This window comes from Strix uralensis, chromosome Z, assembly GCF_047716275.1.
Source record: "Strix uralensis isolate ZFMK-TIS-50842 chromosome Z, bStrUra1, whole genome shotgun sequence".
Classification (NCBI taxonomy): Eukaryota; Metazoa; Chordata; class Aves; order Strigiformes; family Strigidae; genus Strix; species Strix uralensis.
In genome coordinates this window covers 70,234,709-70,259,867 of record NC_134012.1, presented here as the reverse complement: position 1 = coordinate 70,259,867, position 25,159 = coordinate 70,234,709, and the positions used below count along the sequence as shown (strand labels likewise).

Genomic DNA, 25,159 nt, shown 5'->3' with positions numbered 1-25,159 from the left:
TGGGTACCAAACAGGAGGAGCTTGAAGCCATGATGAAACAGGAAAATTATGACGTCGTGGCTATTACAGAAACATGGTGGGATGTCTCCCATGACTGGAGTGTGCCAATTGATGGCTACAAGCTCTTTAGGAGTGACAGACAAGGAAGGAGACGTGGTGGGGTGGCGCTGTATGTTAGGGACTGTTATGATTGCTTTGAGCACAAGTGTAGTGAAGACAGGGTGGAGTGTCTTTGCGTTAGAATCAGGGGGAAGGCCAACAGGGCAGATGTTGTAGTAGGAGTCTACTATAGGCCACCCACCCAGGACAGAGAGGTGGATGAAATATTCTATAGGCATTTAGGAGAAATCTCACAATCGCTTGCCCTTGTTCTTGTGGGAGACTTTAACTTCCCAGACATCTGCTGGAAATACAACACAGCAGAGCGGGACCAGTCCTGGAGATTCCTGGAATGTGTGGCAGATAACTTCCTGACACAGCTGGTGAGAGAACCAACCAGAGAAGGTGCCCTGCTGGATCTCCTCTTTCTGAACAGAGAAGGACTGTGGTGGATGATGTGGTGGCGGGAGGCCAGCTAGGGCACAGTGATCATGAAATAGTAGCGTTGTCTATTCTTAGAGAGGCCACGAGAGGGGACAGCAGAACTGACATCCTGGACTTGCAAAGGGCTGACTTTGTCTTGTTTAGGCACCTGCTTGACAGGATCCATTGGGAGATGACCCTGAAGGGTATAGGGGTCCAGGAAGGCTGGGCACTCTTTAAGAAGAAAGTCTTAATGGCTTAGGAGTAGGCAGTCCCCAGGTCCTGTAAGAGAAGCCGGCGACAGAGAAGACCACCCTGGCTAAACAGGGAGCTTTGGCTGCAACTCAGGGAGAAAAGGAGAGTTTACAGGTTTTGGAAGAAGGGGCTAGCCACTCACAATGATTACAAAGATGCTGTGAGGCTATGCAGGGTGGAAATCAGGAGGCCTAAAGCCCAGCTAGAGATTAATCTGGCTTCAGCAGTCAAAGACAAAAAGAAATGTTTCTGTAAGTACCTCAACAGCAAAAGAAAGACCAAGGAGAGACTCCATTCCCTGCTAGATGCAAGACAAAACGTGACAACGAGTGATGAGGAAAATGCTGAGGTGCTTAATGCCTTCTTTGCCTCAGTCTTTAATAACAAGACTAGTTGTACTGAGGGAATCCAGCCTCCTCATCCAGAAGACAGAGACTGGGAGAATGACCCCCCCACAATCCAGGAGGAGATAGTCAGTGAACTACTGCATCATATAGACACACACAAGTCTATGGGACCAGATGGGATACACCCGAGGGTGCTGAAGAAGCTGGCTGGGGTGCTTGCCAAGCCGCTTTCCATCATTTACCAGCAGTCCTGGCTGACTGAGGAGGTCCTGACAGATTGGAAATTGGCCAATGTGACGCCCATCAAAAGAAGGGTCGGAAGGATGATCCGGGAAATTACAGGCCTGTCAGCTTGACTTCGGTGCCTGGAAAGCTGATGGAGCAGCTCATCCTGAGTACCATCACACAACACATGCGGGACAACCAAACGATCACGTCCAGTCAGCATGGGTTTATGAAAGGCAGCTCTTGCCTGACAAACCTGATCTCCTTCTACGACAGGGCAACCTGCTTATTGGATGAGGGAAAGGCTGTAGATGTTGTCTACCTTGACTTTAGGAAGGCCTTTGGCACTGTTTCCCACAGCATTCTCCTGGAGAAACTGGCTGCTCACGGCTTGGATGGGCACACGCTTTGCTGGGTAAAAAACTGGCTGGATGGCCGGGCCCAAAGAGTTGTGGTAAATGGAGTTAAATCCATTTGGCAGCTGGTCATGAGTGGTGTCCCCCAGGGCTCGGTTTTGGGGCCATTCCTGTTTAACATCTTTCTTGACGATCTAGATGAGGGGATCGAGTGCACCCTCAGTAAGTTTGCAGATGACACCAAGCTGGCTGGGAGTGTTGATCTGCTCGAGGGTAGGGAGGCTCTGCAGAGAGACCTGGACAGGCTGGAGCGATGGGCTCAGGCCAACTGGAGGAGTTTCAATAAGGCCAAATGCCGGGTGCTGCACTTGGGCCACAACAACCCCCAGCAGCGCTACAGGCTTGGGGAGGAGTGGCTGGAGAGCTGCCAGTCAGAGAGGGACCTGGGGGTGTTGATTGACAGCCCGCTGAACATGAGCCAGCAGTGTGCCCAGGTGGCCAAGAAGGCCAATGGCATCCTGGCCTGTATCAGAAATAGCGTGGCCAGCAGGGACAGGGAAGTGATCTTGACCCTGTACTCGGCACTGGTGAGACCGCACCTCAATTCCTGGGTTCAGTTTTGGGCCCCTCACTACAAAAAGGACATTGAATTGCTCGAGCGTGTCCAGAGAAGGGCAACGAAGCTGGTGAAGCATCTGGAGCACAGGTCGTACGAGGAGCGGCTGAGGGAACTGGGGTTGTTTAGTCTGAAGAAGAGGAGGCTGAGGGGAGACCTCATCGCCCTCTACAACTACCTCAAAGGAGGTTGCAGAGAGCGGGGGATGAGTCTCTTTAACCAAGTAACAAGTGATAGGACAAGAGGGAATGGCCTCAAGTTGCACCAGGGAAGGTTTAGACTGGATATTAGGAAGTATTTCTTTACAGAACGGGTTGTTAGGTGCTGGAATGGGCTGCCCAGGGAGGTGGCGGAGTCCCCATCCCAGAGGGTGTTTAAGAGTTGGGTTAACGTAGTGCTGAGGGATCTGGTGTAGTTGGGAACTGTCAGTGTGGGGTTAATGGTTGGACTAGATGATGTTCAAGGTCTTTTCCAACCTAGATGATTCTGCGATGCTGTAATTCTATGTAAAAATAACTGGCTGAATTTTATGTTAGAGACTTGCACTAGATAATCAGGGATTTAAAATTCAGTTTAGGTGCATGTAATTGTACGTAACAGATCTGTATGAGTGAATGGAACATATGTAGCCTGAGCACTAAAGCTCAAAAGAACAAGCTGACAGAAACAGATAAATTCATGCAGATTTTCCTCACATGTATTATTACAAGCATTACCACTTCACAGACTCAAACACCTTGAAGTTACAGAAGAAAAAAACAAACCCAAGACAAATAGCATGTGATGACTTCAAATGAGTGAGATATTTGAAATACACAAGGTAAAAATACATGTCTTAACATTAAAGTGATAAATAAAGGAGATTGTGGGGTTTTTTTAAAAAAGACACCTTTGATATTAAAGTATGCTGTTTTCACGTTTCCATGCTTCCCTCCGCATCTACAATACTATTAGTAAATAATTGATAGCAAGAACGTGAGATTCTAATGAACTCCCTTGATGTCTGCTGATGTCAAAAGAAAACCAGTGAACAATGTAAAACTGCAAAAATATCAAATGAGTTGGCAGTATTGAAATTATAGTGATGAAAAAATACCACGATGAAGACAAAATTAAGAATAATTTCATCTCTCACCATGCACTTGCAATAACTCATTTTTCCAGAGCTGAATTTCACTAGAAGTTTAAAGACAGCAGTAGCAGTTTAATAACCCAATCTTTATCCTGTTACATTTCAACAGTTTTGGACTGCCAAACACTGCAACCTTTTTGGGTAACACTGTTTTTTTAGTTTCTGTGCAGTGGTCATTCAGTCTTCCACCTCTGACTTTCTTGAGGAAGTATTTCTCGTTCAAACCATCAGAAAGGTAGTAAAAAGCAGTCAGGAAAAGAACGGTACTTCTTGTGTGCATTGGAAGGTTATTACACTTAGGAAATCCTTGTCCAAACTTTGGGGGGAGTTCTGGAGGGTTGGAACAGTTGGAAATGAAACAATATTTAGCAAATTTAAGTGCTGTTTATGCCATTGTCTAATTTTGTAGAATTAGGCAATTTCTTACAGTGAAAATGCCTTGCAGCACTGTTTCAGTTATCTATCACCCAGAGCAAAGAGATTTTAGATACTGCAGATCAGTTTGAATTGACAGCAGATGTACACTGTGAACATGAAATATCACTGTCTATCTGATGAATATTAGGAGAATCAGAGATCTACTTTCTATCACAAGCACATGTGAAAATAGAAATTCTGAGAAGGAGAATAGAGAACTTTTATATTTACACATTTTTCTAAAAACCACTGCGACACAGATTGACTATGCACTTGAAAAGCAGCATGATTCATAATTTTTAAATGAAGGTATATTCTGCCTAGTGTGACCAACAGAAGTAGGAAGGTGATAGTCCCCCTGTACTCTGCACTGGTGAGGCCACACCTGGACTATTGTGTCCAGTTTTGGGCACCTCAATACGAGAGAGATCTCGAGGTGCTGGAGCGAGTGCAGAGGAGGGCAACGAAGCTGGTGAAGGGCCTGGAGAATAAATCCTATGAGGAGAGATTGAAGGAGCTGGGACTGTTCAGTTTGAGGAGGAGAAGGCTGAGGGGAGACCTCATCACTCTCTACAACTACCTGAAAGGACATTGTAGAGAGGTTGGTGCTGGTCTCTTCTCACAGGTGATTAGTGACCGAACAAGAGGGAATGGCTTTAAACTGCAACAAGGGAAGTTCAGACTGGACATTAGGAAAAAAAGAGTGGTCAGGCAGTGGAATAGGCTGCCCAGGGAGGTGGTGGAGTCACCATCCCTGGATGTGTTTAAGGGTCGTTTAGATGAGATGTTGGTGGATATGGTGTAGGGGAGAACTTTGTAGAGTAGGGCTGATGGTTGGACTCGATGATCCCAAGGGTCTTTTCCAACCTGAATGATTCTGTGATTATTTTTTTTTTTTTAATACACTTTGAAGATTTCAGTGCCTTGTTTACAATAGGAGCAATACGAGAACTTAAGTATCATCATAGAGCAACTGTGGATGCCATGGGCCTTTTCCTGCCTTACTTTCAGCTACCTCATTCAGGTCAGACAACCAATGCAGATAGCAACTGGTAATATCTCAGCGGCCACCAAAATCAGGACTTATTTCTGTGCACTTGCACTATGTAACTCAAAAGGCGAGAAGGATGTTGATGTGCTATGGTATATTTTTTCCTCAGAGAAAAGTGCTTCCTGATATGTGTATCTCTAAAGTAATATTGCTAATTTTTAAGTGTGAATCAGATAGCTTTATCAAGAGACTCCTTAAAACAGTTTGTGCCTTAATTCTTACATTCTCCTTATACCTAACCTCCCTGGGGATCTTTTCTAAATACACAATTCAAACTTTTTCTTTCTGTTTTCCTTTTATTTTATGGCATCATATTTTAAACAGGACATTACTTCATCTGAATAAGCCAATTTAAAGGGAAACTAAACAAAAACTAACAGGCTGAAATAGGACTACAGTAAAGTGAAACGAACAAACTTCTGGCAGATTCATATGTTTCATTACAGCTTATTTGGGCAGCAGAGAAAGTTGTGGGGAGTAGCTGGTTTTGCTTTCCACCTTATATAACAAATGCAAAACTAAGTCTTGCAAAATACGTTTTTCATGAAAAGGTTATGACAGCTCTTTGTTGAATAACAGCCTCTATTACATACACATTATGCTCTTTGTAGTTAAGCATTAAAAATTAGCTCTGCAGAATGCTCAGTACTTCATTTCTAACTCTTTTCGTTACTAGACACAACTACTGGCATGTGAAAGCACAGTAAAGCTTTTTCAAAGCACTCTTGCTGTTCTATTATCATGTGAGACAAAAAAGGAGGGGTGGGTAAGTTTTAGGAGGTCTGCCACAGAATGTGTTAGATAGCCAAAACTTTACAATTTTACTTGAAAAATACAAAGCAGTTGGTGTTCACCTGTCTAAACAAAATTATTTCTCTCAATAAAGCAGGTCTGCTGTCCGAAGCTGTTCGGAAGTTGAGATAAAGGAGCTTGTTCTGCATTTGCAAAGCAGAATGAGACTGAATTAACAAAACACACAAGCGGAGCCACACATGGGGTTAGCTATACCATAAACCTGATGATATGCAGAGGGAGCCTGGATTAGCAAAACATTCCCACAGTCAGCAAACCACACTGGTATGATTTATTAACAGCTAAAGCAGTTCTGAGATGGGAGGCAGTATAGTCCAGAGAATAATACCACTGAAAAAATAAAAAAAATGTCTGAACAGATCAATTCCTGGCTCCAGCACCAACTTACTATCTGACATCCAACCAATCACATCCCTGCTCTCTACTTCAATTTCCTTAACACTGATCAGAGATTTACTCCAAAAAACATATTAAAACTGACAGGTAAAAAATTGTAGGCAATGCAAATCAGAATATCTTTATTACAAAGCACATCACAAAAGCATATCTTAACATATGATTAGACTTTCAAAAAGCTTTTTTACCATTTAGAAATGCTGCATGAAATTCAAAAAGCTCTGTGGCCAAACACACTGGCTGCTAAAGACATCTCCAGACCACTGCCTCTTGACTGCTTAACTAACGCCTCACTTCCATCAGTTCTGCCTCTTCCCATAAAGGCTGGTTAAGGTGAAGATGAAAAAAATGGGAGGAAAGAGGTATAACACGCTCTATTTCACAGTATCTTACTACTTGTGAGATATACCTCGCAAGCTAAAGAATGCAGTCCTCGACTCACTCTCCTGGAACACGCAGGCTTGAAGCATTCAATTCTCCCTCAAGCTGCTGCTACAGCTACTGCTGACTGACTCCACTGTATCAACTAAGAGAGCCAGGTGATAGGCAAGATGTCATTCAACTACTCCATATTTCTAGCAACCAATTAGTATGCAAATGCTCAGTTAACCTTGGACAGTCACAAAGTACAACTAGATGTAAGAAGGTCTTTTCCCCTTTAGCTTTGCTTGTCAACGCAATGCCATGTATGATACTTGGCCATCCTTTATGCTTTGGCCCATGTTCACTCTTTCCTACTACTCACACGTTTCCTTCTCCATCTAGACTCTTTTCTTCAACACACTCACTGCTATTAAAATCAGTTTTGGATCTTAATCTGAAAAATTTATTTCCAGTCTGCCATCCCACATATGTTTTCTGATGAGCTAATGGAAATTTGTTACAGAGAACATTATTTCTCATGTCTTCCTCAGTAGTTCAGAGGAGTCTGTGTGAAGTGTTACTGCTTAACTAATGTATAAATGTGTAACAAAACTAACCTTCCCCCTCAAAAGCCCCAACAATCCATAAAACAGACAAACAGAACAAATAAAGGAGCATGGCACAGGGTAAGAAGACATGGGTGTGGGCTTTTCCAGGAAAAGGTATGGGATTAAGCAGCAAAAGTAGCAACAAAGCTGTCACCACAGACAATTTGGACTTCTTAATTTCCTCCTTCCACTATGTGACTGGCTCTCCAAAACAGGGAAATTTGGGGAAGCATTTCTCTGCTTCAGAAAATTGAAATACATTATAGAATTTAGGGTAATTACAATGTAAACTAATTTTTAAAAAAATGCATATAGCTCCTAGTGAGATTGCCCTGAATAAATGGTGTAAGGCTACATGTAAATTTAAAGATTACACATGGTTTTAGGATACCATATCACCAACTAGCATAGGAAAGCACAATTGTATTCCAGTATATCCAATCACAGAAATTTTCTTTGGATGGAACTCTGAAGGTCATCCAGTCCAAGGTACACCAGAAATGGCACTAAGCCCAACCCTAAACCAGTTGAACCAACTGTCCTTTTCTTCAGACTATGGTTGTACACTGTCTGAACATCAAAATGCATTCTCCTGTGCACCACTTACAAACCACGACAGCATCTGCTTAGGAGGAAAGAGGTGAGCTGGAGGCATATTTCCTTCTGAATGTGCGAAATGCCTGATACAAGTTGTAAGGAACTGCAGATCTGGAATCACACCCCTGTGGCTGCAGAGTACATACTGCATACATGATGTACCTTCAGCACACAATGAAATATACCAGTTCTATTAGACATTCTAGATCCAATTAGAGGGAAACATGACTCAGTCATGTGGCTAATGTCATGCTGATCCAGCTCTGAATGATCTAAATATGCTTTTGTATTTTCAATTAAAGTATCTACAGGTCTGTGTGTGCTGCCTCTTTGAAATGAAAGCATATGGAGAGAGGCATCCAACCTATGGCCTTAGCTATATAGCCAGAGAAGAAACAAGAGAGTGACCCATCTGTCATTTCAGATGTTTACCATCTGGAAACTATTGCTTTCTGAACCATCTTTACCACCACCTTTGAGTTCTGGAAATAAGCCTCAAGTTGCACTCTTCCTCATTGCAAAAATAAATCCTAACTGCGTTGGTCATCTGTCACTTCCTTTGATCTATGTTCACATTAGGCCACTGCCTATTTTTTAATGCTTATCTTTCAGTATTTTACCTTGTGATCAGTATGGCTGCATCAACCGAAGACATGTCTTCTCCCCAGCTTGTTGACATTTCTAAGTGTAGATCATTCTTCTTGCCAAATTCTTCATGTTGCCATTTACAAAAGCTTTCCAGCATTTTTTCCCCATGATGTCCAATATACATATCTGCCTGGAAATAAAAGACAATCCATTTTATTAAAATTATGATTCTGTAAATAGAATTAAGAATATTTTTGACTAAGTTAACAAAAATATTCTCCTTTTTATGGCATAATATATTCACGGTAGAAAGACTTGAACTTCAGGAGCAGTGACCACCTTTTTCCTCATGTTAAAGAGACCGGGTGAAGACAGTGTACTGAGAGGTGTACAGTGGATCTCTTCTCATTTATTTGCTGATTTTTCACTATTCATAGTGAAGAAAAGATTAATGAAGTGAAGATCCAGAATTTGAACATGAAATGAGACTCCTCTACTGAGGAGAGGACACTGAAGTAAGAAATACTTTCTTGTTCACTGGAAAAATATACTATGTTAAAATTAGAAACATGGATAAGGAAACCCCTTTTTTTAATGATGTAACTAAAGTATGAAAGGATTTCCATAATATTTTGTATAAAAAACAAGAAATCAAGTTGACATTGTCCTGAAATGTGATACAAACCATAGACTAATAGAAAGTCTCAATCAAGATATCAGGTGACTCATCTTTCTTCAAAAAGAAAGAACGGGATTTGAGATGATATCTGAAAAGTGCAATGAAAGAATAGTGCTATATCATGGCACCTTTTGTTCTTCTAGGTATTGGCTGACAAACACCAGTTCTCCTACTGTCCACTGGGTTTAAGGGAGATGATTTTTGTACTGAGCTATATGAATGCACAAAAAGCAGAGCACAAGCAGATTTTTTAAGAACTAGCTGATTTCCACACAGCAACTTTGTTTGATTGACTTCCAAATGCAAGCACAGAAAGATCTCAATATGTGCAGCACAAAAATTAGGAGAAGGTTAATCTTTACTGGTGCTGCCCAGCAGTGTAACTGACACACAAAAGCTAACCGAGGAAATTTGTCAGCCATTAAACTCTGTGAATATTACAAGCTTTCATGGAGCAACAAGCTAAACAGCATTACCTTCTACAGGCTAAGACAAAGATAATATATACTTACTGGAGTCTCATGAAGGAGAACTAGCTTAGTCACCCGAAGATTTACTTGTAGTCCAAGGCTCTTGTGCTGGAAAAGGTTAAAAACCTAAAATAAAAAGAGTAATAAAAATACGTGCTTGTATTGTACACAACACAGTGTAGACTAAACAGAACCTCAAAAATTTCTCATATTCTACTGTGACTGCTTTAATTTTCCATAATTTGACCAGAACATTAAGCTAATGTATTGTGTTGATCTTCTGAGCTTAAGTCAGTACACATTCTGGGAGCACAAAAAAACCACTTTTTTCCTCAACGGCCATGACCACTTTAAAAACTGTAGCCTCCTTCTTAAAGTACTTACACATGCAGTAAATACTAATCACATGAAAACTTCTGTTCAGTTAAATCTAGGATCATGGCCCAAGTGGTCTGAGCCAGGTTATGGCAATAATTCTTCCCATCATTCAGAATAAATTTTTTATTTATGTCCAGCTTATGCTCCATCTTTAGAACAATCTTTCCTTTCCTACATTACAGATGATAGTTTTCACTGCTTTATGCACAAAATGAGTGCACTACAGCTCCAGATAGAGCTGGTATGGGATGTAATTGTCTGACTGCATTACCTTTTGGTTTTTTTCAGCCACTAATGATCACACAATCCTTCTCAACAATGTCACCTTTCCGTAACATGCATAGATCATGAGAAATCATCCAATAGCCCAGCCTTCCCAACAACATCATGGGCTTCTAACCAAAAAAATCATCTTGTTCAGCTCTCATTTTCTGGCTTCCCTGAAGATATAAGACCAGACAGTACAGACAAGTCTGCAGCACCATGGTTTTATGCTGCAAAACATATGGAGTAAGTCTTGACAGACTGCTCAAGGTCATGCACTGACTGTCCCTTACAGGTGCTCAGTCAGAATAATTAAAAGGAGCAACGAAATCAGCCCGCAGTGCTTGCATTGTTGACAAAACGTCAAAATTAATTTTAAATTTCCTACCATGTTTAAGATGGTTAGAATAAATCTTCTGGCAGCATCTGTTCCATGATACGAAACCATAGCTGGATCTGCCACCACAACAGTTTCTATATTGTACTCCTGAGGTAACTTGTAAGAGTATCGTTTTTCTCTTCCACTTTCTGATACTTTTTGATTCTTGGATTTCCTTTTATCTGTAACATAAAACATTGCTTGACAAACTCATCCTTCAAACTACCCCTACAGTACTTCTCATATTTGCAACCTATGATTATGGTATAACTATGATTATGTGGAATGTAGTATCTGTGAACTCTAATACATGCTTATTTAGCACTGCCAATGCTAAGGCTTAGACTGAAGGCATATATGACCTAAATGTTAGCTCACACCAAAAAAACCAAGAATCTTATCCAGCTGCTCATATAAAGTCAGTCAGATTCTTTGCATCCTTTCACCTAACATATTTATAAAAGAGTATGTGCCTCCTAGTTCGCTTTGTGGGAGAAAACTAAATTCATGTTAGGTTTGACAGAAAAATAGTCTCACTGAGATTGCAGAATTGTCATCTGCCCATCTTCAAAATCACAGAGAAAACATCTTGATGTAACTCTATCTTAGCATAAAAGACAACAAATACAGATTTTCCAAGAATTTAATATTAAGAAAATACATGGGACAATTTCATGATTTGAAAAGACAAAATAATATTTCAGATGAATGATGGAGAACGATATGTATCATAGAGGTTTGTTGGAAACAAAAAAGTGAAGTTTTACTAACACAACTTCAAAGTCAGTGCTGCTGTCATTATAAGTAGCTAAAGTAAAACAACAAAACCAAATCTGGAAACATGCTTCTAGACCTACAAAAAGCTCCAAATCAAAAACATGTTACATTTATGGTAAACTAGAGGTTACTGCTCCTGTTAATTTTAAGTTTCCACTCTGAAAACATGACAAAATCCCCATTACTACTACAGTACGTATGAAAAAAGGAAAACTAATTACACAGAAACAGTTCAAGCTAGAAGGTGGTCAGATATGCATACAGCAGTTAGCAATGATATTTAAAATTATTTAATTTAAAACAAAATATAAAATAAAACTCTGTGTTGTAATAGCTAAATTCTGTTAGATCCCCTTGAGAGGACATAAAACTTCTGGGACTGATCTCATTGAAGTCACTGAAATCAAGTGACATTTTTTCCAGCTTCCACAATGGAATATTAGGCTCTTTGTTTACAACAAAAGTGATGCTTGAGATGACAATTATAAACACATGTCCTGGAAACAATCAAATATTCAGAAATTTTGAGGAAATATTTTGCAATTAATCAGCCCCATCTCTAATAGGAAAGTTCCTGCAGTTCATTTTATAACACATGACACTCTCCAAAAAGTAAGTCACTCTTCAGGAAAGTGCTAAAAATACACCTTAAAAGTCACTGAACTCACAAAATAACTTTGAAATATAAGATACCAGTGAAAGAAGGATCCCTGATTTAATATAAATAAATGTTTAATATAGGGTTAATTTAAATATAATGTAGATATGTGCTTTTCAATGTAGAAAGCATAAAGTATCCATGCTTAAAAAAAAGGTTGTCTATCTTTTTCTGTAGTCATATGTTAAAGATGTGAGTGATTTAGTGTACCCTGCTACATTTTAGAAGGGCTTACTGATTCCTGCACAACTGGTGACAATGTAAGATTTACTAACACTGATAAGCATACAAATTTAATTAAAGAAAAAAGTATATATTCTCCAGAAATAAATATTTGGTGTTTGATTGCCTAGAACTAGAAACAACTTATAAATTTATAAGCTATCTAAAATTAATTTTAACCTCTCCTATTTTGATCCTGCAGACATTTGCTTAGCCTTATACATACAGCTAGCCTCCAGCTTTACTCGTGTTTGCTAACTGTGGATCCACTGCCTGGTTTATAAAACATTGAGTGTTTTCATCACTCTTTTGAGAATAATTTTTAATGAAACTTCAGTGTCAGGATTTGTGCCAAAAAACCCACACCCTACAAGCTATAGAACTATGACTTACCATACAAGCATCTAATGCTACAAGAGTAGGCTATAGATCTATGTTTAAATAGCAAAATCATTTCAGTTAAAAAAAGATCTCTCATAAACCATCTGGTCAATCCATCTTCCTCCTAGGAGCAGTGATTGATACCAGGGCAGTTTCCAGCAACACAGTTTATTCATTGTTCACTTCTTCGTGAAAAACAGCAGCTAGTGGTTGAAAAATTTAATATTAGCACGGCCATTCAGAGAAGTCTGCTAACACACCTCTCTAAAAGTTTTAGCTAGCAGTGCATTTTTATTTAGAATTGACAATAGGCAGCCCACAATAAAATACAGCATTGTGCTAAACACTAAGGTCACTGCAGTCCCATGAAATGTTGGAACCTGTCTTCCAGGACTGTAGTCTGCACAGCTCTGTAGACAAGCTGGCTGCAAGGGGGGCAGTGCCCATCATTTGCCTCAGATATCTGCCAGGTTAACAAACAAAAGGACAATCTGTTCTTGGCCAGCCAACCTTTTCCAAATTGCTGGCAGAATTCCTTATCACATGAGATCTCATTTATTTGAAAATTTTAGCTATTCCTTAAGACCTTTAAATAAATGGAATTAGTAATTTTGGTACAGAGCAATCACCATCACTTCCCAGGCTTTATTTTTCCAGGGAAAAGAAAATGGGTACCCTAGCCATATGGAAATTGCATTCTGGCTAGGCAGGGAATATTCAGGATTTTAGGAAACCATGAGCTGTACCTCCACTTTAGTTTGGATAGGGATTTAAATGTCTTAATGCAGAGTGTCAACTTGTTTCCAACCCAAGGAATGGAAACCAATACCTCAAGCAGCACCAGTCTCCATCTTGCGCAATCTCATAGATCTAGACCTATGACCAAGATTGTTTATGGATTTTATTTCATGATTATCACATGAAAACAGGCTGTAGGGTAAGAACCAACACAGCTCTCCCAGCTGACTGCCCAGTCTACATCCCACAGAGTTAAACTTCTGCTTTTGATCCAGTGAAACTAGCAGGCTTTTTCCTGCAAAATGGCATCACTCTAAGAGGAGAAGTACCATTTGGTCATAACTCAGAACAGTATATTGTTTATCACCAGAACTGAGAAGTAAAAGAGGAGGCTTCCTGTCTCCCAAATACAGAAGGGATTCAAAATTTAGACCTACTGTATCCTGGGTAAGAGCTCTCACTCACTAGTCTGTGTGAAAAGCAATGACCATTTGAGCAGGTAATTTCCCCCCGTCCCCCAAAGTGCCCCATGCCTTTACGATGAGTTAGGTTCACTGTACAAACAACTTCAGCCTGGAACAAGTGCTTCAGATTAGGTAGACAAAAACCAGTTCAGCTTTCCAATGTGGTCCTTTGCTCTAATAGCACCTTCTTCTCTCACATTTTCTCTGTAAAACACTTGTGAACTGGTTGCTTTGAAAGGTTTCATGGGCCCTGTGCTAAAGAAAGGTGTGGAGTGTGAGGTCTATGTATGTGCAACTGGCTCACATGTGTAAATAAATCACACACACACACTCTCTCACAAATCCAGAAACCATCTGCTTCTGTTGGCACCATTCTCTCCCTCCCCTAATTAATAAGAAAAACACACCCCATTCATGAAAACAAGTTCTTTGTTCTCTCCAAACAATTTTGGCTGTGTAGCATCTTTCAATCCAGCCCACACTAGTAAAGGACAACAGACAATACCTTCTTTGATTGCCTCTTCTAGTTCTGCATGAAAAGCTATTATTTCCAATAGTGATCCTTCAACACCTCCAGCACAGACATTCATTCCTTCTAATAATTACAATGCATCACTGGCAATACACATTTACTTGATAGGTAGCCAGATCTTGAAATCAATTTGGCTCAAAGCCAGCATCATAAATACCTGTCCCAGAGCACCTATTCTGACACACGAGTACTGTAGAAGCAAGAGATCCTGTTGTAAGATAGGTCCATATTGCTGAGAAGTTGCTATATTGCTGAGATAATAGTTTCTCTGTGTCACAGAGCTACAACCCTACCTACCAAAGGCAGCTGTGCATAACCTGAGAGTATCAGACAGCCCCATATACTCATCTGTTTTGTTTCATTGATCTATCTAGTTTATGGTTTGACTTTAAATTCTCAAATATTGCTGTAAAGGCTTATTTTTGTTGCTTCAACCCACCTTCAAGGCTGTGCCCATATCATGAATTCTTTGGTCATATTAGCTAACTGCATATCACACCAGCAAATTGCTCCTAGCATAGACAGCTTTTACTAAGCTTAGTAAAATAACCTGTAGCAGCAGAGTGAGAGACTGGTCTTGCTAGTACAACAGCATCAGTTAGACATTGCAGATATTTATACCACCCTGGCAACAAGGTTGTGCCAGCAGATGCTAATCAGTTATGCACAGCTTTTGTTATTCACAGATTTTGAAATTTCAGCCTGGTAGTACAGAGAATGAAACTTATTTCAAGCAAATACTTGAATCTCTGTTGACAGACTATTTGCACCAAGTCAGAGCCTTGGGCATAAGATTATTTGAACAGAATAAACTGACTTTCCCATTTTAGAGCATAAGAGAAAGTGAAAGGATGACCAGTAATGAACAGAAGAATAATGTCCTTATAGAACAGTTTGCATCTTTACTCATTATCATACACATCATGGTTTGTTACTTATCAGAGGTCCCTCTCCCCTTTCCCAGTGCACATATCATGCATACTTTTCATTTTCTCTCTTTTTCTCACCCCCAAAAAAATGCAGGCATGTGTGCTCTATAATTCACTTATCATTAATAAGGAAGAATAACCAGCTTTATTTTATGTGAACAACTTTTGCTAATACAAAAAATTTCACTTTTAGATAAGCATTTGCAATGCTAGAAGAGAAATATAGAGCCTGCTGGAGGAAGTTATATGTCATTTACTTAGTCCCTCTCAGTAACTACAAAAAGAGCTTTGCTTTGTTAATTCATCTTTGATTTCAACCTGTGGATAGATGCCCAATTATAAAAACAATAGCTCCAAAATGAAGAAGAAACCTGTGACATTTATTCTGTAACCATATAAAACAGACAGATCAGTATAAATGTTCAGGAAGAACCACACAGCCACAGAAACATTTAGGATGGAAGGGATCTCTGGAGGTCAGCTAGGCTAAGCTCCTGCTCCAATCAGGGCAAGAGTTGAAGATCAGCTCTCTTAGAGCCATTTCCAGCTATGTTTTGTAAATGTCTGAGGATGTGGACTCCACAGCTTCTCTAGGCAACACCTTTCCAGTGCTAAGCATTTCTACTGAGATTTTTCTTCCTTATGCCCAATAGAAATTTCCTTGAATTCAAGTTACAACTGTTGTCTTTCATCCTGTCGTAGCATACCTCTAAGGAAAGTCTCGCATCAGCTTCTCTCTGCAGCCTGTTAGGCACTAGAAGACTGCAGCTGCATCCTTCCTTTACCTTTCTTTACTTGTTTGAAATAACCCAGTTACTTCTGACTCACCCCAAATATCATACAACCCAGCTCCCTAGCCATGTCAGTGCACCTCTGCTATTTATTTCTGTTTTGTCAGTATCTCACTTATACTGGGTTAGAAGACATGGAAAAAATGCCTATAAATGTGCACTCATTCTGGTTTATTTCCTGTGAAAAAATAACTTCTCACAACAACATTAAAAACTCCCTCAGCTCATGCTGAAGTCAGAAGACTGAGATGTTCTCTACCCTTTGAAGAAGAGCTGACGACGAAGCAGGAACAACAGAATATCATCTTTTACAAAAGTAATTTTTCCCCTCTCCATGTAAAACTTAAAACTCCATTTAAGTCATCACTATGTGCCAAATTTTTGTTGAAACCCTTTACTTCAACAACTTCATCTACCCACCATTGAGGAATATGCATTAGGATTGTTTCATACACTTTTTCTAAGTTTCAATCATAGAAGAACACTGTTATAAAAATAATTTCAGTTCAGTGTCAGACCCATTTGGAAGTTCAAGACTTATTACTAACCAAAACTGGGATGAACTGTGCTAATGTTTTTTAATGGAAAATTAAGTACACAAACTTCACATAGTATATCTGTTACAAAGACAGAAAGGGACAAGAAATAGGTTATAATTATTAAGTAAAAAAAATGACCTGAAGATTTCTACTTTCAAATAATTGGACATTAAGAAGCACTATCTATTCCTCAATGGACAGTTCCCTCTTCCAGGAAGTGAAGCGTCAGCCTCAACATGCAACCTCAAAGTCCACTGTAAATTACTTCTACAAGAATAATCAGATATGCTTTTTTGGGGGGTTGGTTCTACTATCTATGTATCTTAAAAACACATCTGCTACATTAGATCTTTTCAGCAAGATTTGTATATTACCTGTAACAACCCCACAGTACTGATTCTGAGAAGCTGGCTTTTCAGTAATTTTCTCCTCTATGGACCTTTTTCGTCTGTACACCCTGTGTGCATGACCTGTCACAGCCAAAGTGCGATTGACTGGCTCAATAAATATGAAGTCCTCATTCATCTGTATAAACCCCATCTGCAAAGAAAAACAAAAGGAACACATAAGATAAGAATTGAAGCAAGTATGAAATTTTGCACAGTCCTGCAGAAGGAAAAAACCCACAAAATTCCATTTAAGAAAACCCTTTGTTTTAGTAACCTTACCAGTAAGGTGACTACCTTTATATTTTACAAGCCTTTCTACTTAAATGAACTAGAATAAATTTCATTTATTTCAACTAAATCTGTGTGGGTGGGTGGCTACATGCCAGTAGCAGATGCACAGTAAAAGATCTGGAATGTTAAAAGTTTGCTTTGCGAGACCCATGGGGTCATTTAAATATGTACAGCATGTACAGAAAAGTCTATACATCAGTTTTATTACTCAGTGTATTGTCACATTTTTAGATAACTATATTTAATGAAATAACAGGAATTTAGGGCATAAGAATACATCCTGAACAACTATGAAGCTGGGAAAGAAATCTTGTGATGCTCTTTTTACACTTTTTCAAATTAAAAAAAAAAAAAAAGTATTAAAAAAGGCAGCAATCCCTCCTTGGTTGCTAGCAGCTAAAACAGAAAAACATTCTAATACAGTCATTTAGTTGGTTAGCTTCCCCTCTGCCGCAATGTATTTATACATACAAACATACATAAAAAGCTAACACACCAGATGCATATCTAATATTATAAGAGTTTGGCTAAAGTTTAAAAAAATACTATAAAACATATTTATATAAATACCATACAAGCCTGACTCAGCTCAAATTGTTAAGCTGCCAACACACAAGTTCCTATCAAGAATAAATCTGCAGACAGCAAGGTTTTGTGTTTTTTTTAACTCCTAGAAAATGTCATCACCAAGACTGACAGTTAACTTTCTCATTCTCTAAAGTTAAAAACCTATTAAACAGTTTTGCTACAAAAAGAAAACAATGTGGCACGTATGGCTAAGAGAAGCAAAGAGCTCTTCTGCATGTTTCCATGTAGTATGAATGGAGAGAAATAGAATTTTGTTTCTTCTGGAATTATGTAGATGTTATTATCACATTGGATATTCTGCCTGACATATGGATAAATCCTCAAAAAGAAAGTCTGATCCGATCAAGAAAACAAAATTAAATTTTATAGGTGGTACAAAAATACAATTTCCTTCATAAGTGGGCATTACTTTAAAAAGAAAAAAACCCAACACAATCTCTCTGCACAATCACATTAAATAAATGTGAATGCATATATTTAATTTTTCAATCAGCAACACCAGCTGCAGAATAGTGACAAAGGTCATCATTAACATTGTACAGAAACATAAGAGTAGCTGGGTTTCTTGGGCTGTTCTGTTTCCTTTTTGCCCTTACTTTTTAGATCAGTTTATCTTCATCATGATCTTTAAATGTTACACATTTAGAAGATTAGCTACTTATGTATTGCTAGGTACTTTCCTTCCACTTACCAGATGCCACTTCTATATATCCTGAATAATGTTACCTTTACATAACAACTAACTTTTCTAATATAAACTATAATGTTAAATGAAATTTTATTTAAAAGCATAGTTCTCAAATACTAGTAAAATGCATAAACTATTTTTCATTTGATTCTTATGTCTAATGCTGAATTTCACTCAGGCATAGATTTTCTAAAAAATCATTATTTAGCCTATGAAATATGCTGGTAAACTCTGGATATAGAACAGGAATAGCAGCCCATCAGGTGGTGGTGCAGGTTTCCCCTGTCCACCTACAAAAAACAAGGCCTTAGTCCACCTTGAACAAAGGCTCAATCATAGCATATTTGCCGTATTTCTTCTGGCTTCATTCTTTTTGCTGCAAAATGAAACCAAGGTTTTAAGATGCTGTGCCAGCTAGACATACTGAGAAGCTGTGCTAGGACCACTAACATTTTATGCTTTCCTTCAGCTCCTTGCATAAACTGAAGGTTAATCCATTGGTAGAGAAATCCAAAAATTATGGCCAGTCTCCCGAAAGAGAAGTTGAAGAACTGAACACTGATATAAAGTTTACTGAAAAAAATTAACCTCAGTTATATATATTCAAATGGGTAATTTTGAGACAGATCTGGATAACCAAATAATCTTTGTGATCATTTTGACTGCCTTTGAAAAAAACATGACTATTTCTCTATCTCTTGGACAATTTCACAGAGAAGGGAAGATGAAGCCATATCTTTGCCAATCGTGCCCTTATTTTTTCTTAATCATTAGAAATGGAGTTAAGAAGATCTTCTACCATAAAACTAAACACAGAAAGCAGAGAATCAAAGCCATGCATTAAAGCACCACAGTTTCAACATGTTTTCAGATATGACAGGGCCAAATAGAAGCTTCAGACAGTTCAAATGGCAAAACCTCCATGTCATGAAAATACACAGTAAAACAAAGATTAAAAATATGTAACAAAAAAAATAAAAATGCATCTAGGATACAACAGTGAGTTCTGAGAAACTGATCTATCTTCCACCAGTTTCATCTGAAGAGCTACCACTGCTCACAGCTGCAATTGAAAAGGCTACCAGGATGGTGGACTTATCTCATGCAAAGGTAACATAACATGCCATTCTTCACCCTGCATTCATATATCCCTGCATTTTCAAGTTTCTGACCTGAAATAAAACAAAACTTAATTGTAGCACACATATATCCCAGCAGAGTTCAAGCCCAGGACAATCTCATTTAGCAAAAAATTGCTCAGACGTCCTAAGTAAGGATGAACAGGGTACTTGCTCTGCATTTTACTTACTTTATGCAGTAGATTGAGACCCTAAGTACAGGGCAGGCTTAATCAAATGAGCATGTAGAGCATTACATGGGACTAAGCATGGACACTCTGAAATGGACTCACATCCACCACATGTATTTTAAAGTGGACACTTGCCCTCATAAATGAAAGCTTTCCAAACATACATTCACATCATACCAAAGACTTTTCACTTTCTTAAAAGAAACAAACAGAAAAAAGCCATGTGGAAACACTAGCCCTGAATGAAAACTAACATTTTGTCTTATCTAAAATAAACATAGTTCACATCTGAAATATACCAATAATCACAAAAAGTAGGCAGATCACAATGCTTCTAAAATATGAAAGCTGGGGGTTTTTTTTACATCCTATTGGAAATACCATAGACGAGAGATGAAGAATGAAAAATATCTGAATATTCTGGGCAATTGCATCTGATAAAAGACATTATAAGAGAAACTGCTATGCCATCGTATTTCTAACATCTATATTAGAACACTCACACTAATCTTTTCTGCCCAGCATTTCTTTCCTAAATGGACAGCAATTTCTTGTTGTCCTTTCCTAGAAGAACAGCAGTTTCTAGAAGTGAAGTAAATTTGTGAAGACCACCTATGCATACAGTTACCAGATACTGGGTATAAGCCAGGATACGTCAAGATTGGCAAAGATTTCTTTAAACTCTTGTATACTCTTCCTTGCATACCAATTCAGAGTGACAGATGTCAGAACATTAAGGCTTTTTAACTTTTTTAAACAGTTTGCCAGCTCCAAAGGGTGACTCTCAGTGGTCTACAATTTATCATCAGTCACTTACATAGTAGCAGTTTCTAATCCTGCAGCTTGAGGTGGCAAAGCAAAATATTTCATTCATTAAACAATTCAGCACTGTGGTGGGTTGACCTTGGTCAGCTGCCAAACGCCCACCCAGCTGCTTTCCTACTTCCCCTTCCCAACAGGACAGGGGAAGAAATGAGATTAAAAAAAAAACAACTCACAGGTCGAGATAAGGACAGGGAGATCACTTTGCTATTACCATCATGGACAAATAAAACTTGGCTTGCAGAAAATTAATTCAATTTATTACCAATTAAAACAGATTTGAACAGTGAGAAACAAAGACAAATGAAAACACCACCTTCCCCTGTACCCCAAGTGGCATAGGGTGCGTGGGGAACAGCAGTACCGTAAGCACATTAACAGCTCCTCTCTGCTGCTCCCTCATCCTCATACTTTACCCTTCCTCCCTCTCCACAGGCAGCATTCTTTCAGGATGACCCTTCTCAGGCGTGGGCTCTCCAGAGTCTACAGCATCTTCAGGGCATGCCCACATGCTCTGGCCTGAGGTCACTGTCATCATCATCACCCTCCTCCTCTTCTACCCTTGGTGTCTGCAGGGATGTTTCTCTCCTCACACTGCTGGGCAGTGTTTCACCTTTTTCTTTTCCCAGGGGCATTGCCATCTTAGCTGAGGGACTCAACTGTGACCTGCAGGAGGTCTGCTGGAGCCCACTGGGAACCGGCTGTGGCCAGCACAGGGTAGGCCCTGGTATCATCCCACAGAGGCCATCCATACAGAGTTAGGTACCCGTCCCCCTCTTGCACGTTATTACTTATTACTACCAGCTGCCTGCTTGCATGGACACAGGTGTACCTAATAACGGTGAGTTCCCCTAACCGAGCAGTAGCTTCAAGATTTCCTAATTCTCACCTGAAGTAAACTCTCACTGTGTTACACCTTCCCTCTTTTCTCACTACTCTTTTGTCTCTTCATCCATTCAACAGTCATCTTAAAGTAGATTTCAGTAATAAATGGACATAGCACTACAATGTCATGACCCAGATAAAAATTTTGCCTGCAGTCTACTCTCTGCTGTCTTGTGAAGCAGATGCACACAGTGTGCAAGGACAGACTGTATGAAACTGTACTTCTTCATGCTCCCACCATACTGCCCAAGGCAAGTAGCAATACTGTCATAGGAAAAATGCATACCTATCAAATGTAGAAAATGTACATATATTTTTTTAATAAGCATATTACAACCATCAGCACCAAAGTATTAATGTCATCTGCAGTATAAAAAGGAAAGTTTTTCTTCAATGTAGAGTGCAAGAGACAATTCTTGTTTACTAGTTCAATACTTACTAGTTTTGAATCACATTCTGGTAATCTTAGACTTTGTATTATTTGTAAAATGTCCCAGAACTGAAGATTTATTCTTGACTAAAGAGGATAATATCTTTCATTTGCATATCAGTATTCTACTCTGAAGAAGGTTTTCCTCCACAATTTTAAAAGTCCAAATTAAATTTAGTATCATGATTCTAACAATGCTATCAGGACCTGACTTCAGCTAAAACACAACCAAAATAAAAGCCTCCAGCTCTTACTAATGCAATAGTAATATTATAGTAATATCTACAATAAAGCAAGCTCAAACAACTTTTCAAACTGTGTAAATAACAGGGTAAGAACTTCACATGTTCTTGTTATTCAAACACACTACAGCTTTCCATCTTTAAGTACCTTCATTGCTGAAGGCTGAAGAAACAATTCATAAATGCCAGCAACTTCTGTCTTCAGTTAACTGCATTTCCGGGCTTTGCACAGCATACACATGGTACTTCTAGAGTCCTTCTCTATCTACCTGCTCACTCCACTCTGCTGCACAGTTAGGAGAAGTCACGGCAGGGAGAAAGTCAGTATTGTCTCTGTTGACAGGCCTTCAGTTGCCAACATAGCATTCAATCCAATCCCTTCCGGTATTTTTTTTTTTTAATGGTAGGAGTGTGCCCTAATGAAGTACACGTATATGCACAATGCCATACCTTATAGCCCCAGAAAAACATTAAGACTGTTACGCAGAGATTACCGAGTTAAAAGCATGCATTCAGCTACTGGTCCCCAATTTAAGATCTGTAGAATTTTTCCATGACTCTTAAACTCTTCCAAACTCCTCTGCTTCCAGTCTGGTTTAAGATAAATACTACCCTGAATCTTTACAAAAATCATTCTCTATAGGATGCTGCTCTCATGATGTTTAACATGATGAGTACTTTTATCAAAACAAGCTGATGTTGCACGTACAAAATAATGTCATTTTTGTTAGATACAAAGGAAGTAGAATAGTGAAGCATGCAAAACTGAGATGGGTTTTTATATTCTGACACATTTCAACAGGTGTTGTTATTCACATATCCTTACTCAACTGAGCAAGAATTTCTCAAGCTGACAGTGGAGAGTGAAGTGTAAGCTGATCACAGAAAGGACACAAATCCAAAGGAATCTGATTTGTTGAAAAGAAAATGAAGTAAAGGAGATCAATGGATAAAAAAACTATAGACATCATGTCTGCCCATGTGGTTGTTACCCTTCGAACTTCCATTTGACAATTCATTCACTGCCAGCCAAACCCTAAGATGTTTGGCATTTCCTCCAGATTCCAAATTTGATGTTTCCCAGCCAGAAAGAAAATATTTCCTTTTTTAGACTTAAGTCTCCCTCTATAAACACATTACTAGAAATTAATGCTGTATTTGGTACAACTGCTGCTTAAATTGCCAATATTCTAATATTTGCCATGATTCTCAAACTATCTTCACAGTGCAGGATTACATCTAAAGAAAGTACAGCCTAGTTAAGGAGTGACCACAAAAAATCACTGACTACCACCACAATAAAAATATTTTAATAAGGCTGTGTGTGCAATAAATTATTTTGTAACACTAGTTTGTGATCTATTGCAAGATTTTACCAGTTATTTCAGATATTAGCTTTACTGAATGTAAGTACCTAAAATGGATTTTAGCATTTGAGTCTTTATTCTTTGGACCCCACATTCAAAACATTTTCATTTCTCAAGAGATTTTTACAGGGAAATCTTTCAATAAAAATATGTAAATCACATCATTTTTTCAAAATCTCCCCTTCTCAAATCTTGACATCCTGTCCCTCAAGGAAATTTCACATCAAGCAAAGTTATCCTCACCCTGTTTTGTCAGGCTGGCCGATCACCTGCACCACTGATACAATTGACAATACTAAGAACACAATCACATCTATGTTAAGTACATATAAACAGTTGGACTGTGTCAGAACAAAGGTCCACCCTCTGCACTATCCTGTCTCTGACAGTGCATAACTGATGACCAGAAAGACCATAAGAACAGAGCAAACACGTAGTTTGTATGCTCACAGCCTACAGCAAACTCCAGTAGCAAACTGGTACCAGTAGCTTTACAGTATGCATAAACTTTAACTGCAGTGGAAATAAACAAAACAATTCCTCCTGCTCTCATTTGCTCATTTATAAGATTACAAGTCAAAAATCACTATTAAAGAGTTATTGGTCATGCAGGAAGGATTCAAGCTCTAGAGTATGAAAAAGAATGACAAGATACAGAAGTAAACTAGTTAGCTTTCTTTTTCCACAGTGAATGAGATCTCAAAAACATAACAAGACCATTAATAAAAACCATGATAAGAAAAATATGGAAAAGGATCTATTAAGATCCTAATGTATTGAAGGGTGGACAGGGGATTATTTAACTTTCCATGACTTACAGACTCCACTTTCTTTGACATTTATTTTAAAAAGAATCATTTTTTTCCACTTTATAATGAGTGACACACAAACACTGTTCTGGTGATCCCTGCACTGCGAGTGCTTAAAGACATTGTTGGTTAAGTCCAGCACTGTCCTTCAGCAGACCAGAACTCAAAGAAGCCAACAAATTCGTAGCTTTGGAAATGATTCAATGTTGTCAAATATTTGCTAGTAATCTCCCAATCCGTAAAAGGTTGACAGCCTCCTAAATATCACTTGAGACCTGTGATAAATTTAACGTAACTTGGAAACAAGGCAATTGAGGCAACATGACATATGGTCAGAACTGTGAAACTGATAGGATTGTGAAATACCTATTGATTTTCATTCAAGTTTGCAGACATTCACAGAATCACAGAATCAACTAGGTTGGAAAGGACCTTGAAGATCATCTAGTCCAACCATTAACCTAACACTGCCAGTTCCCATCTACACCGTATCTCTCAGCTCTATGTCGACCCTCCTTTCAGACAGCTGTAGAGGGCGATGAGGTCTCCCCTCAGCCTCCTCTTCTCCACACTAAACAACCCCAGTTCCCTCAGCCACTCCTCGTACGACCTGTGCTCCAGACCCTGCACCAGCTTCGTTGCCCTTCTCTGGACACGCTCGAGTAATTCAATGTCCTTTTTGTAGTGAGGGGCCCAAAACTGAACCCAGGAATTGAGGTGCGGTCTCACCAGTGCCGAGTACAGGGCCAAGATCACTTCCCTGTCCCTGCTGGCCACGCTATTCCTGATGCAAACAAGGAGACTATTGGCCTTCTTGGCCACCTGGGCACACTGCTGGCTCATGTTTAGCTG

At 39.1% G+C, this 25,159-nt stretch overlaps 1 protein-coding gene across 1 annotated transcript in view; it reads right to left on the bottom strand.

The window, feature by feature from the left end:
* The window catches only part of ADAMTS19 (ADAM metallopeptidase with thrombospondin type 1 motif 19), a 152,601-nt gene that overhangs the window by 103,451 nt on the left and 23,991 nt on the right, over positions 1 to 25,159 (bottom strand). The window contains exons 3-6 of the mRNA XM_074855368.1: positions 16,862 to 17,027; positions 10,466 to 10,638; positions 9,478 to 9,561; positions 8,319 to 8,476 (exon numbers count right to left, since the gene is read on the bottom strand). Coding sequence (XP_074711469.1) covers positions 8,319 to 8,476; positions 9,478 to 9,561; positions 10,466 to 10,638; positions 16,862 to 17,027 — 581 coding nt within the window. The remainder of the gene's footprint in view (positions 1 to 8,318; positions 8,477 to 9,477; positions 9,562 to 10,465; positions 10,639 to 16,861; positions 17,028 to 25,159) is intronic.